Raw genomic sequence first — 16,952 nt, 5'->3', positions numbered from 1 at the left:
GATTATCCCATTTTCCACATCATTTTTTTCTTCCCTCCCTTTGTGCCAAAGGATCTATATGCATTAAAATATTTTCTTGAGTGCCCCCAAGATCTCTACCACAAACCCGCCTTCTTTAGACAATATCTCTGTGCTATGGTGCTATCATTTTATTCTGTACCTACTAAGAACAGCTTTCTACCAAATGGTCATGTTGAAAATATTTGAGTGAATTTGCATTTCTTTCAAGAATTTCCCCCGCCCCGCTCCAAGGAATGTTTGTTATAGAGAGGGATACTGGGATTGGTGGGGCGATATGTGGGCAGAATTGTATTCTCACAATCCATCACAGCACATGAAAGTGGTAGTCCGTATGCTTTCGCCACATAAAACTGTTGCTGTTCAGGACACACTGCAATTGGGGACTGGATATTTACAAGAGAGAAATATAAGATGAAGAAGAATATAGGATTTGGAGTCCGGGCCCAACATCTCCCACTCTATGTTCTTAGACAAGTCTTGTTATTTTATTAGTAAATAGAATATGTTACTAACATCTCCCTCGCTGGGTTTAGTCAAGAGAAAACATGAGCTATTGTAAGTTTGGATTCTTTTTGGATTGTTATATGCTACATTGAAAATGGACCAGTTATAGGAGTAAAAGATTTGATTTCCATACATGTGTAAACAGAAATCTCACATTAGGCACATAGCTATTTTTTGAAATAATATACACATATACATATTTTCACATAAATTCTTTTATCTACAACTGTTATCTGTATTTATATTATGGTTATCAGTAGTCTTGGAGATTTTTAGTTTACACCATGTAGGGTAGAGTTTCAGAGGGCTAGATGTAAAGAGGGGAGGCATCTTTAAGTACTTTAAAACCTCCATACCTCAGTTGTCCTAGAATTTATCTTCTTTGATAAATGAATTTGACTTTAATCAATTTGGACATAAATGAGTATATTCTGAGCAAGTAAATAACATTATGGTCAAAAAGAAAACTGCACAGGCACATTTTTGTAGGGCTATGATGACAATTCCATAGTAAACCAGGATGAGGCCATAAGGAAAATAGAAAAGATAAAATTCTGGCAATAATTTACATTTTATCAAGATTCAAATCAATCATTTTTAACCATGCCAATGTTTTTTATTATTATTTGTAGATGGGGAACACTGAAAGGAGCACAAGGGCAGAAAGAAAAATTCTGGGTATGTAACTCTTTCCAACTGACTTTCTACTGTGAAGTGAGTATTTTAGAATCATTTGAGCCTCTACTTCCTGATTTGTGTTAGTCCTTTCCTAAGTTACTGTAATATTGTTTGTAATAATGGTATTTCCTCCAGCAGAAAAATCATTATATTTTTATATCATTTATATTATAGTAATAGTTTTTCTCTACTCCTCTTATTTCAAATTATAAATGAAGAATCAGTATTTTTTTTCAAAGTGAGAATCACCAGGAAAACGTTTTGTTATCAGCTGTATTAATGGTTAGACTTCTCTCATATGTCAGTTTTGTGTTCTTCCATTTTTTTTTTTTTTGCTATGGATGATGGCTTTGTAATGTTATAATCAATTATACATATTGATATTATATATGTATACATAATATTTCCTACTGGTAAAGTGTTTTATTTTTGTTTTTGCCAATTATGACATACATGATTCTTCACTGAGAAAGAAACAATGTCTAGTCTAAAAAATTATAGAAAGTTAAATGTAAGAAAAAGTTTAAAGAAGACTGGAACATATTACCTCAAATATTCATTAATTACAATGAACTTCGGTGAATTGTCCCAGGTCCTTATATTATGTATATTTTAATTTTAGTTTTAATTTCTGCAAAAAAGCAGAAATAGAATGAATAGGTAATGATATTCATTATGAAATTTGAATTTGAATATATGCAGTAGAGAGCATATTATAACTTATAAAACATTAACTATTAGGAGTGAAACTCATCAGGGTGACTCATGATAATTAGATTTCTTCACAAGGCACTCACAAAAATCAATCACCCAAATATGCGGTTACCCCTCATATCTATCTTGTTGATACATGGAGGTATTTTGCTTTTAAATAGAAGGATGCTTCTTTGTATTTGAACTGAGCTTTCTTAAATATCATTATCTTCATAAGGATGAAGCTTGCAGTAGCCAGTAATTAACATTAAAGCTCAATAGTTAAAATTCATAATTTATGGAGGGGATATGTTTTTTGAATGCCTACAGTTAAGTTTCTGTATGGGATTTCTACTAAATGAGTTTAAACAGTTATTCAATTTCATAATATAATATTTAGAGGCAAAAACAAATTCTTTGATTAAGATGCTGAATTCACAACAGTTTGTAGCATATAACACCTCATAGCTGTTTGTGGAGTAACCATGAATGAAAGTGTACAAGAGAACTTTCTGTGACCCTCTCACCTTCAACCTCATCATTTCCCCCCTGGAGCCTCATGGGTAGTGTACACACAGACATATACACACAGGCACATACACTAACTTACTCACTCTTATATATCCAACACATATATGTATACTATACTATCCTTTTAAATTATTTTTGTTGCAATTACTATCAATTCTGAACTTACTACTTGTCAAAAAATTTCAAAGAAAACTATATTTCATGGGCATACAGGCAGGATTTCTTTCTGTTGTGACTCTTTTAGATAATTGTTTAATGTCAGTGGTAAGGATGAGAATCAGACTAAAAATTACCATATTTTATTAAGTTGCACATTTTGGTTGATCTTTTTCTCCACTTAACTGTATCATCATCTTGGGCCAGTATCATATCGGCCTTATTTACCACTCTGTCCAAAGGACAAAGCAAAGTGCCTGGTACATATTGGGAATATGCACAATACTTGTTGAATGAGTGAATGAATAACATTAATGTGTGCATTCAGGAAAAATTTAGTCAAGTAACTAAAATAGTTTTCATTTTACATAAAAATTAATGTTTGGTTTAATTAAAATATGAAATCCTTAACTAGTACTACTGTTTTGCCAAGAAGTATGAAGGGTCTGAGATGTTATCCTATTTGAATTAAAGAACTTGGGTCAGAAGAAAAGAGTACTTAACTGATGCTCACATCCAGATCAACAGCCACATGTCACCACATGGGTCCTCACACTTTAGTCTGGCAGTGATAAGAGGCAACAACGTTTTTCCATACAGGTAGCACCTGAAACCTCATAAATGAGGGACAGAGAACAGGGGATTTTCTCCATCTATCTATATAAGAGACAGGCAGCCTCCTCCTTTCTTGCAAGGAGAGAAAAAAAATCCATTAAGATGGGATAGAAAGGGTCTTGTGTTCTTACCCTTACCCTTGGGAATATAAGTATGTCTTTCTGAGGGCCAGATAAACACAGATAATGTCTGTAAATGCCGAACTTCATCCTTTTTAACATATAAATACCAAGGGAGATAATGTTCTAGTACTCCTGGCACCATGGGCTTAATTTAGACCTTGTCTGGTCTCTGACTCTTTGGCCCTCTTGGGGAGATAAGAGAAGTTTTATTATCCTTTTGGATCAAATCAATTAACTAGACAAATGGCTACAGATCTAATTCTCATTGAATGTGAAGATAAAATATTTCTGGCAGATGTGAAAGCAAATATTCTCTATCTCTATATCATATACACTTTTTGTGTGTCAGGGGATTAAATTTTTTTTGCAAGAGCACTGAAAAGTTCAGAGAAGTTTTATCTGCTCACAATTATATATGAATGTTTTAAAATATTTGCAAGTAGGCCTACAATATAGTAAATTATAATAAAAATGGATGACTTCCATTACTAAGTAAAATGTAATACATAAAAATAAGCCATATATTCCACTAAATAAGTTGAAAATAACATCAGAATTAATTTTCCAAACTCATATTTTTAAAGAAATGAGAAACCTGAATCTGGAGAAGATCTTCTGTCTGTGAGCATTCGGTAGGGCTGGGCACAAGCTGATTACATTTGAAATATGCAGAGAGAGAGAGACCTCTAAGAGAAAGAGAATCCAGCTGGATTCGAATTTAGAGGAACCTGAAACACACAGCCATTTCTTCCTATGGAATATTTACTGAGTGCTTAAACAGGGGTGAGTAGCTGAGGAGAGCGATGAAAGGCAGTGAAGTCTGCAGTCTTGAAGAACCTACAGGAGAAGTTCCATTGGAAGAGAGCCTGAAACACAAACATAATAGGCATAGGCCCACCCCGCCCATTTTAAATCAGGTGTGTACTGAGCTTAACAAAACCTTATCTCCAGCCCTGACCCAACTTAGTTTCTGCACAAATTGAGGTGATTAGTCCCTTACCATATTTCTTTAGCAGAAGAAAGGGCTAACCTTCTTAGGAAAATAATACCAAGGTCAATCTCTATTTATTAGGGCAACATATCCAGCATACATTTAAAAATTATGAGACATGTGAAGCAGAAAAATGTGACCAATAACTAAGGGGAAAAACTGTCAATAGAAGCAATAGATAATACTGCAGATGTAGGCTTTAAAATAATCATCGTAAAAAACATTTTAAAAAGCATGAAAGATGGAGAATTTTAACAAAGGACTTAAATATATTTAAAATATGAATCATTGAATTTGTGAGTGCAACATTTGAAATTAAGAACTCACTGTATGTGTTAAATAGCAAACAGAATTAGTGGTCTTAAATAAAATTCAATAAAATATATCCAACTTGTAGTACACAGAGAAAAACATAATGAAAAAACAAAAGCAAATACAGAACAGTGTAAATACAATCAAATGGTAGAACACAATCAAATGATTTAACATATATGTAATTGTATTCTCAGAAGGATTAAGGGAGGAAGAGAGAGAGAGAGAAAATGAGCCAGAATCAATATTTAAAAACATGATGGCCAATAGTTTTCCAAAACTGAAGGACATCAACCCAAAGATTCAGAAAGCTCAATAAACTCCATGAAAGAGAAATCAAGAAAACCACACCCAGGAATTTCATAATTAAATAGTTTAATATAAAAGATAAAGAAAGAAATTTTAAAGCAGCCAGAGTTTTTAAAAGGGTAAGTTTCTCTCAGAAAAAAGTAGCATTAACTAATGGCTGGCTAGGGAAAGGTAGTCTTTAATAAATGATGTTGAGAATACTGGATATTCACATGCAAAAGGATAAAATTGGACCTCTATTTCACACCACTTGCAAAAATTAACTCAAAATGGATTACAGATTTAAATGTAAGACCTGAAACTATAAAGCGCCTAGAAGAAAACAGGGAAAACACTCCCTAATATTGATCTTTGCAATCACTTCTGGGATATGTCACCAAAGGCACAAGTGACAAAAAAATAAACAAGTGGGACTACATCAAACTAAAAAGCTTCCACATAACAAAGCAAAAATAAAAACAAAAGCAACAAATGAAAGTCAACCTATGGAATGGAGAAAATATTTGTAAGTCATATTTCTGAATAGGGTTTAATATCCAAAATATTTAAGGAACTCCTACAATTCAGTAGCAAGGAAACAAATAATGAGAATAACAAATGAGCAAAGAATCTGAATAGACTTAGCTCCAAGGAAGACATAAAAATGGCCAACAGGTACATGAAAAGATGCTCAGCAGCACTAGTCGTTAGGGAAATGTAAGTCAAAGCCACCAGGAGGTATCACCCCACGCCTGTTAGAATGGTCATCATCAAAAAGACAAAAGATAATAAATGCTGGGACGGATATGGAGGAAAGGAAACCCTGGTGCATTGCTGGCAGAATTATATAGTGGTACAGCCACTATAGAAGACGTTATGAAGGATCCTCAAAACATTAAAAATAGAACTACCGTGTGAGCCAGCAATTCCATTTCTGGGAATATATTCGAAGGAAATGAAACCACTAACTTGAAAACATATTTGCACCCTCATGTTCATAGCAGCATTATTTATAATAGCTAAGATATGGAACTAAGTGTCTATAAACCAATCAATGGATTAAAAAAAAAATGGTGGTATATATGTGCAATGGGATACTATTCAGCCAGAAAGGAGGAAATCTTGCCATTTGCAACAACATGGATGAAACTTGAGGGCATTATGCTAAGTGAAATAAAGTCAGACAAAGACAGATATTATAGGATCTCACTTATATGTATTAACTAAAACAAACCAACCCTCAAAATCATAGAAAAAGAGATCAGATTTGTGATTAATAGAGGTAGGGGTTGAGGGCAGTAAGAGTAGGAGAAAGGTGGTCAAAGGTACAAACTCCCAGTTATAAGATAAATAAGTACTAAGGATATAATATATAGCATAATAACTGTAATTAATAATGCTGTATGATATGTGTGAAAGTTGTTAAGACAGTAAATCCTAAGCATTCTCATCAGGAAATTTTTTGTCTTTTTTTTTGCTTTTTCTCTTTATTTCACCTATATAAGGTGATAGATGTTAACTAAACTTATTGTAGTAATCATTTCAAAATATATGTAAGTCAAACCATTATTACACCTTAAACTTATATACACTGATGCATGTCAGTTATATATCAATACAACTGGAAAATAAATTTTATTAACAAAAGAATAGAAGAATGGGCTGATAGCAGAAAACAAATAATCTGGATTTAAAGCACAGGATATGGTCACTTGTTTTACAATAAAGAAACCACTGAATTTCAATTGAGAAAGGAGACTATAATAAACACTTCTAGACCAAGGTTAGCAGGGTTTTTTGTTTTATTTTGTTTTGTTTTTTTTCTATAAATGGCCAGGTAGCAAATATTTTACATTTTTGGGGTCACAACAAGTCTCTGTTATATATTCTATTTTAGTTGTTTTACAACTCTTTAAGGGAAAAAAATCAAAACAAAACACTCAACTCATGATCTGTACCAAATGTTACTGACCAGATTTGTCCATGATCCATAGTTTATCAATGCCTTAGCTACAGCAACTTTCTTTTCGTATGGAAAAAAAAACTGAACCTTGACACCTAACTCACAAAATACATGCAAAACTAATTTGAAGTGGAGCAGACTGAAGTGTGATTGCAAAATAATAAAACCTGTAGAAGAAAACTTAGACAAATATGTTAATATCAATTAGGGAAAGCTTTCTTAAACTGCACAGAAAATGGATAAATTTTGTAAGAAAAAATGATCAGACTACATTAAAATAAAAACTATCAGAAGACAGCATTATGTGATAGAAAAGATAAAACAAACTGAGAGAAGATTATCTATCATCTGTCTATCATCTATCTATCTATCTATCTATCATCTATCATCTCTCTAGCTATCTATCATCTATCTATCTACCTATCATCTATCTACGTGGCAAGGACTCACATGTAGAATATATAAAATTCTTACAGATATACCGGAAGAAAGAAAAAATAAATAACAATAGCTCAGTAACAATACTGGACAACAGATTTGAACTTCACAAATGAAGAAATCCAAATGGCAAGCCAATATATGAAAAGGTGTTCAACATGATTAGCTGTCCAGCAAATGCCAATTAAAACCACAGTGAGATATCACACATTCAGTAGATTGGCTTGAATTAAAAGGATTGATATTACCAAGTATGGGTAAGAACATGGAGTAACAGAACTTTCATTCTACTGTTAAATGTGTAGATGGTACAACTACTTATGTTCATTGTGTTTATCCACAGGAGAATGGATAAAAAAATTGTGGTACAGATATATAATAAAAAATACACAGCAATTAAACATAATAAATTAGTTATATATGCTATAACACATATATTTATTTATTGAATAAAAGAATGCATTACTGTATTATTAAAAGCATCAATTCCAGGAAGAACTGATGGTAGGAAAGTACATATTGACAGGGAGGGAACATGGTAGACCTTCTGGAATTCTAGAAATGGTTTTTATCTTGATCTACATGGAGGTTACATAGGCATGAACCTCATAAACGTGTATAAACTCACTAAACTGTGCACTTATTATTAATATAGTTTATACATGTGACTGTACTATATATCTCAAAAAAAGATTTAAAAATCTTCAGAAATTTAAATCATTAGAAAATTTCTTCCCTACATTTTTACCCATTCCTTTATAATTAGATTTTTAAAAATTCAGGCATTTGGAAGAAACAACAAAAAATTGGTGAGGGAATGGAAGAAATAACAGTAGGAAGAATAAGATTAATAAACAAAACACATATTCTGAGGTGCCTTTTATTAGTGCTGATTTACTAAGTACTGCTCTTTATAATTTATAATGTATTTTTTTGCAAACCTATAGGGTTAGCTCTCATTAGTACATAAATTTGCATTTGCTTATAAAAACATCACATAATCTTCTGACTTTACCAAAGATCTAATGATGAAATGTGGGTAGTAATAATTTTCAGACATCTAAATGAGAATAGGTACAGTGCTACATATCATAGTTACAAGAATTTAAAAATATTATCTTTGACAGTTCACCTTAAGTTATGACTAATATTATTTAACTTCTTATCTTTGGAAGTATACATATTGGAACTGAATAAAAAGTTTAGAAATCAGAATTCAGTTTAGTTCATTGTTGCTAAAACTCCCACACATTTTGTTGCTGTCTCATTTCTAGCTAATTTAAGGCCATTCCATCCTTGAAGTGGTAAATTGAAGTCATAATTTTAGACACAGTTTTGAAAGTGCTCCTTTATGATGTCAGGACTGATTAAGAAGGCAAAGAGTCAATATAAAAAGAAGTAAATTATGACATCAAATACATAAATTATGTATGGAGTAAAAGCATAGAGTTTTGCATGTGATCAAAGTTAAGTTGTTATCAATATAAAATAGACTGTTATATGTATGAGATATTTTATATAAGTGTTGTGGTAACCACAAAACGAAAACCTTCAGTAGATTCACAGAGGTTAAAAGGAAAGGAATTAAAGCATACCACTATGGAAAATCATCACCCATAAGAAAGATAGCAAAAGATGACAAAGAAACAGGGAACTACAAAACAGCCAGAAAATACTAAGATAGCATTAAGTTTTTACTTATCAATAATTTAAATGTAAATGACTAAATTCTCTAATCAAAAGGCATAGAGTGCGTGAATGGATTAAAAAACAAGACCCAGCTGTATGCTGCCTACAAGAGACTCATTTCAGCTTTAAGGAAACACATAGGCTCAAAGTGAAAGGAGGAGAGAGATATTGCATACAAATGGAAAACATAGGAGAGCCGGGGTAGCTATACTTATATCAGACAAAACATTTTAAGTAAAAAATTGTAGAGAAAAGTAGGTTTTTATAATGAAAAGGGGATCAATTCATCAAGTGTATATAAGCTATGCACCCAACATTGGAACACCCAAATAAATTAAGCAAATATTTACAGATCTGAAGAGAGAAATAGACAATACAGTAACAGTAGAAGACTTCAATACTCCACTATGAACAATGGACAGATTACTCAGACAGAAATTCAATAAGGAAACCCTGGATTTTAACTATACATTAGACCAATGGACCTAACATATACTGAACATTCCACCCCAGAGCAGCATAAAACACGTTCTTCTCAAGCCCACACAGAACATTTTCTAGGGTGGTTCATATATTAAGTCACAAAACAAGTCCTAGCAAATGAAAGATTGAAATCATACCAAGTATTTTTTTCTGACCACAATTATATGGAACTAGAAATCAATAACAAGAAAAAAATTGGAAAATTCAGAGATGTGTGGAAATTATTCCTGAAAAAAACATGTTTGTGAAAAATCAATGGATCAAAGAAGCACTCAAAAGAGAAATTAATAAGGATCTTGAAATAAACAAAAATGGAAAAACAACATATTAAAACCTATAGAATGCAGCAAAAACAGTTATAAGAAGAAACATTACAGCATTAAATGCCTACATTAAGAAAGAGGAGTGATCACAAATAAATAATTTTATACCTCAATTAACTAGCAAAAGAACAGACTAAACCTAAAGTTAGTAGAAGGAAGAAAATAATATACATCAGAGTAATAGTAAATGAAAAAGAGGCCAGAAAGTCAATATAAAATATCAACAAAACTAAGAGCTGTTTTTTTTTTTTTGAAACAAGCAGAATTGACAAATCCTTAGGTAGGCTAAGAAACAGGAGATAAGACTGAAATAAGTAAAAATCAAAAATAGAAGAGGAGACATCACAACGAATATAAAGGATCATAATAGACTGCTATGAACACCTGTATACCAACAAACTGGGTAACCTAGAAAAAATGGGTAAATTCTTGGAAGCATACAACCTACTAAAACTGAATTATTAAGAAATAGGGAACAGACCAATAAGGAGTAAAAAGATTGTATCAGTAATTAAAAACCTTCCAACAAAGAGAAGCACAGGACCAGATGGTTTTACTGGTGAATTCTACCTAATACTTAAATAAAATTAACATCAGTTCTAGCAGTTTTTCGGTGGAATCTTTTGGGTTCTCTGTATAGAGTACCATGTCATCTGCAAATAGTAAAAGTGTTACTTTTTCCTTGCTTATTTGGATGCCTTTTATTTCTTTTTGTAGTCTGATTGCTGAAGCCAGGACTTCCAGTACTATGTTACATGACAGGGGTAAGAGTGGACATTCCTGTCTTGTTCCTGATTGTAGAGGAAAAGCTCTCAATTTTTCCCCATTAGGGATGATATTAGCTGTGGGTTTTTCATATATGGCCTTTTGATGTTGAGTTATATTCTCTCTATTCCTGTTTTGTTGAGGGTTGTTATCAAGAATAAATATTATTGTACTTTGTCAAATGCTTTTTCTGCAACTATTGAGAGGATGATATGGTTCTTATCCTTTCTTTATTAATGTAGTATATCACATTGATTTGCAAATATTGAACCACCCTTGCAACATAGGAATAAATCTCACTTATCATGTTGAATGATTTTTTTTTTTAATGTGTTGTTGGATACAGTTTGCCAGTATTTTATTGAGAATTTTTGCATCCATGTTCAACAGGGATATTGGCCTATAGTTCTTTTTTAGTAGAATCTTTATCTGGTTTTGGTATCAGGGTAATGTTGGCTTCATAGAATGAATTGGGAAGTTTTCCTCCTTTTCTATTTTTTTTTTTCTTCTTGGAATAGTTTGAGAAGAATAGGTATTAACGCTTCTTTAAATGTTTGGTAGAATTTGCCTTTGAAGCCATCTGGCCCTGGACTTTATTTGTTGAGAGTTATTTGATTACTGCTTCAATTTCTTTGCTTGTTATTGGTCTGTTCAAATTTTCTATTTCTTCTGATTTCAGTTTTGGTAGTTTATATGAAAGACTCACCAAAAAACTGCTAGAACTGATAAACAAATTCAGTAAGTTTCAGGATACGAAATCAATGTATGCAAATCTGTTGTATTTCTATACACCAATAGTGAAGCAGCAGAAAGATAAATTAAGGAATCAATTTACAATTGCACTAAAAATAATAAGATACCTAGGAATAAAACTATCCAAAGAGGTGAAAGACCTGTACTCTGAAAACTATAAAACACTGATGAAAGTAATTGAAGATCACACAAAGAAATGGAAAAATATTCCCTGCTCATGGGTTACAAGAGTAAATATTGTTAAAATGTTTATACTACCCGAAACAATCTACACATTTAATGCAATCCCTATCAAAATACCACCCGCATTTTTCACAGAGCTAGAATAAACAATTTCCAAATTTGTATGGAACCACAAAAGACCCTGAATAGCCACAGCAACCTTGAAAAAGAAAAGCAAAGCTGGAGATATAACAATTCTGAACTTCAAGTTATACTACTAAGTGATAGGGATCAAAACAGTATGGCACTGGCACAAAAATAGACACATAGATAAATGGAACAGAATAGAAAACCCAGAAATGAACCCACAACTGTGTGGTAAACTAATCTTCAACAAAGGAGGAAAGAATATCCAATGGGAAAAAGACAGTCTCTTCAACAAATGGTGTTGCTAAAACTGCACAGCAACATGCAGAAGAATGAAACTGGACCAGTTTCTTACACCATACACAAAAATAAATTCAAAATGGATGAAAGACCTAAATGTGAGATTGAAACCATAAAACACCTAGAGGAGAACACAGGCAGTAATCTCTACATCAACTGTAGCAAATTCTTTCTAGATATGGGTTAGAAGGGAAGGGAAGGCAAAGGAAACAAAAGTAAAAATAAACTATTGGGACTTCATCAAAATAAAAAAGCTTCTGCATAACAAAGGAAACCAATCATCAAATCTAAAAGACAACCTATGGAATGGGAGAAGATATTTGCAAATGACATATCTGATAAAGGGTTAGTGTCCAAAATATATAAAGAACTTGAAAACTCAACACCCCAAAAATGAATAATAATCCTATTAAAAATGGGCAGAAGATGTGAATAGACATTCTTCCAAAGAAGACATGCAGATGGCCAACAGATACATGAAAAGATGCTGAACCTCACTCATCATCAGGGAAATACAAATCAAAACTACAATGAGATATCACCTCACACTTGTCAGAATGGCTAAAATCAGCAACACAAGAAACAACAGGTGTTGGTGAGATTGTGGAGAAAGGGGAACCCTCTTGCACTGTTGGTGGAAATGCAAACTTGTCCTGCCACTCTGGAAAACAGTATGGAGGTTCCTCAAAAAGTTAAAATAGAACTACCCTATGATTCAGCAATTGGACTACTAAGTATTTACCCAAAGAATACAAAAAATACTAATTCAGAGGGATACATGCAGCTCAGTGTTTATAGCAGCATTACCTACAATTGCAAAATTATGGAAACAGCCCAAGTGTCCATAGACTGATGGGTGGATAAAGAAGACATGGTGTATATGTATACGATAGATTATTACTCAGCCATAAAAAAGAAAATCTTGCCATTTGCAATGATATGGATGGAGCTAGAGAGTATTATGCTAAGTGAAATAAGTCAGTCAGAAAAAGACAAATACCATTTCATTCATGTCTGAAATTTAAGAAACAAAACAAATGAGCAAAGAGGAAATAAAAAGAGTGAGGCAAACCAAGAAACAGACTCTTAACTATGTTACCAGAAGGGATGTGGGTGGGAGGATGGATGAAATAGTTGATGGGGATGAAGGAGTGCACCTGTTGTGATGAGCACCAGGTGTTTTATGGAATTGTTGAATCATGATATTTTGTACCTGAAGCTAATATTACACTGTATGTTAAATAACTGGAATTTAAATAAAAACATTAAAAAATTAACACGAAATCCTTCTGAAACTTTTCCAAAAATTTGAAGAGGAGGGAACACTCCCAAATGCATTTCACAAGGCTGGCATTACCCTGATATCAAAACCAGAAAAGGACACTAGGAGAAAAGAAGATAATCCCTAATGAATAAATATTCAAAAATTTCCAAAAAATACTAGCAAACTGAATTCAACAGTACATTAAAATGATCATAATCATGATCAAAGGGATTTATGCTTGGCAACATAAGCAAATCAAGTGTGATACAATGAAATATAAAAATTATATGATCATATCACTAGATATAGACAAAGCATTTGACAAAATTCATCATCTTTTAGTGGTTAAAAACTCTCAAAAATTGAGTTTAGAAGGAGTATACCTTAGCATAATAAAGGCCTTATATGACAAACAGAGTAAACATCATATTCAATAGTGAAAGATTAAAAGATTTCCCTCTAAGATCAGGAATAAAATAAGAGTGCCTCCTCATAGTACTGGAAGTCCTAGAAAGAGCAATTAGACAAGAGAAATACATAAAAGGCATCCAAATCAGAATGGAAGAAGTAAATTGTCTCTGCAGATTATGTGATTATATATATATAAACCTTAACACTCCACCAAAAATCTATTAGAACTAATAACAAAGTGGCAAGATACAAAATCAACAAACAAAAATCAGTTGTATCTCTTTCTTTCTTTCTTTCTCTCTCTCTCTCTCTCTTTCTTTCTTGAGAGAGAGTGTGTGCATGAGCAGGGGGAGGGGGAGAGGAGGGGCAGAGGGAGAGGGAGAGAGAGAGAATTCTAAGCAGGCTCCATGCCCAGTGTGGAGCTTGATCTCACAACCTGAACTGAGCTGAGATCATGACCTGAACTGAAATCAAGAGTCAGACACTTAACGGACTGAGCCACCCAGGTGTCCTGATCAGTTGCATTTCTATACACGAACAGTAAACCATTTGAAAAAAAAAATAATTCATTTATAATACAATAAAAAATGTATACTTAGCATAAATTTAACCAAGGATATGAAAGATCTGTATAATAAAAATTATAAGAAATTGATAAATTGAAGAAGATACAAATAAATGGAGTGATATCCCATGTTCATGGATCAGAAAAATTAATATTGTTAAAATGTCCATACTACCCAAAACCATCTATAAATTCAATAAAATTCCTATCAAAATTCCAATGACAATTTTCACAAAAGTGAAAAATATCGTAGAATTTGTATAGAAACACAAGAGACCCTGAACAGCCAAAGTAATCCTGAGAAAGAACAAAGCTGGAGGCATCACAATTCCTGATTTCAAATTTTATTACAAAGTTATAATAGAACAGTGTAACTGGCATAAAGATAGACACACAGACCAATAGAACAGGATTGAGAGCCCTGAAGTAAACCCACATATATATAATCAACTAATATTTGACAAAGGAGCCAAGAAGAAGCAATGGAGAAAGGATAGTCTTTTCAATAACTGTTGTTGAGAAAACTGTTCAACCACATGCAGAATGGAATTGGTATCCTATCTTACACCATTCACAAAAAATTAACTCAAAATGGATTAAAGACTTAAATATAAGCCCAGAAATTGCTAAGATACAGGAAGAAAACACTGGGCAAAATCTCTCTGATATTGATCTTTGCAAATATTGTTTGGGTATGACACCAAAGATGCAAAGACAAAAGCAAAAATCAACAAGTGGAACTACACCACACTAAAAGGCTTCTGCCTAGCAAAACAATCAGCAAAATAAAAAGGCAACCACCAGCGTGGGAGAAAATATTTACAATCTATCAGATAAGGGTTTAATGTGCAAAATATATAAGGAACTCATGTAGCTCAATAGCAAAAACCACACATAATCCAATTAAAAAATGGGCAAACGCCATGAATAGACATTTCCCCTCCCCCTGAAAATAATACAAATGGCCAATAGTTACATGAAAATGTACTCAATATTATTAACCATCAGGGAAATGTAAATCAAAACCACAGTGAAATATTACTTCATGCCTGTTAGAATGGCTAGTATCAAAAAGACAGGAGAAAACAAGTATTGACATGGATGTAGAGAAAAGGGAAGCCTAGTGCACTGCTGGTGGGAATACAAACTGGTGCACTCACTGTGGAAAACAGTATGGGGATTCCTCAGAAAATTAAAAATAGAACTACCATTGATTCAACAATTCCATTTCTGGGTATATATTCTTCAGGGCTGTTTCTGTTATGTTTAGTTGTGGTCAAATAGCTCCCTTCTGGCCTTCATGATATTCTTATGTACTCCATTAATGTTTTTGCCCCCCCCCCCCCCCCAAAGACTTATTCACTCAAGTTCTAAACCTCAGGGGACATTTTGAACCTAGTCTAACTTTCTAATCATACTCATATTTTAAAATTAAAAATAAAAGTAGAAAGAAAATGTTTCATTCTTACTGAATTTATGCTGAATATTTCTCAAATACTTTTCCTATTTCTCTTCCTAGTTTCCCTGCACCGGTTAAGACATCTGACTTGATTATTACAAGTTTACTAGCTAGTCTCCCTGCCTCTTGTGTTTACCCTCTTAAATCCATCCTTCTTGTTTCACACAGAGTAATGTAATCAAAATATAAATTTGTCCACCCTGCTCTCCTGCTGGAAGAAACTCAACAACTTGTCATCATTTTCACCATTATTTTCTCAGTATGTATTTCCTTAACTTCCTTTCAGCCTCATAACCTACCAACCTGCCTCTGTTCTATGATCTAATTATAATAATTTCATTGCTTCATTTCAGTGTTTCACACTGTTTATGCTTTTACTGTTTTCCTTTACCTGACTTCCTTTCTTCCTGTTTTTATCTGGTTAATTTATTCCCAGGCTTTAATATGCACCCCACGTGGCACCTCTTCCATGACAACTTTCCTGAACCATGAGATGCCCCTCAGCTGTCTTCAGTAGCTCCCTGTGCATAGTTTTACCTTAGTCCTTGGCTTATGTTTGTTGTCCTTCATTAGACCGTTAACTCCCTGAACAGTGGATAATATATTATTTATCTGTGTTCCTCTGGTGCCTAGCACAGAGCCAGTCATGTAGGAGACACTATAATTGCAGCTTGTGTATCATCTTTTGATGTGGTATTTCAAACTCTCATACATATATTACCATGGTATGCTTGGGAACTGAAAGGTTTTATATATACCAGTTCTGGTTATTGTGAACTTGAGTATGCATGCATTTTATTGTAATTGATAAATAATATAACTGTTTTATTCTTATTTAGAAAATATTTAGGCTCTTAATATTTATGATCTTTAATAAGTTAAAAGCATTTCAAGCTACGTATGAGTTCCTTGTGTTTTTACAGTCAGGATTAAATATCCAACTATGATACTCAGCTTTTCAAATTTTTTTTTTTTCTACAGATTGCTGCCAATTCCTGGGGAAAGTTATGGGGAGAGAATGGCTATTTCAGGATTCTTCGAGGAGTAAATGAATCTGACATTGAAAAGTTGATTATTGCAGCTTGGGGCCATCTGACAAGTTCAGATGAACCATAACATATCATTAAATTTTCATAAGGCCATGCATTTAAGTAACCCCGTAAATTGAAATTAAGCAATGTGAGGTTCTCTGTGACAGTGGACTCTTTGTCTCTTCACCTTGTTATTATAATGTGCTTGTTTTCCTGTTTCACCCCAGGCTCCATGCTTCTGCTTCCTTTATATCACTGGACATATAAAAACACTAATAGAGGACAGCA

The 16,952-nt window shown here is 33.1% G+C and overlaps 1 protein-coding gene across 1 annotated transcript in view; it reads left to right on the top strand.

Annotated features, from left to right (window-relative positions):
• The window catches only part of TINAG (tubulointerstitial nephritis antigen), an 87,847-nt gene extending 71,098 nt beyond the window's left edge, over window positions 1–16,749 (top strand). Inside the window, exons 10-11 of the mRNA XM_032410185.1 lie at window positions 1,158–1,203; window positions 16,615–16,749. Coding sequence (XP_032266076.1) covers window positions 1,158–1,203; window positions 16,615–16,749 — 181 coding nt within the window. The remainder of the gene's footprint in view (window positions 1–1,157; window positions 1,204–16,614) is intronic.
• The last annotated feature ends 203 nt before the right edge of the window (window positions 16,750–16,952 follow it).

Source organism: Phoca vitulina, unplaced genomic scaffold, assembly GCF_004348235.1.
Source record: "Phoca vitulina isolate PV1807 unplaced genomic scaffold, GSC_HSeal_1.0 scaffold11, whole genome shotgun sequence".
Classification (NCBI taxonomy): domain Eukaryota; kingdom Metazoa; phylum Chordata; class Mammalia; order Carnivora; family Phocidae; genus Phoca; species Phoca vitulina.
This window is presented reverse-complemented; position numbering and strand designations above follow the sequence as displayed.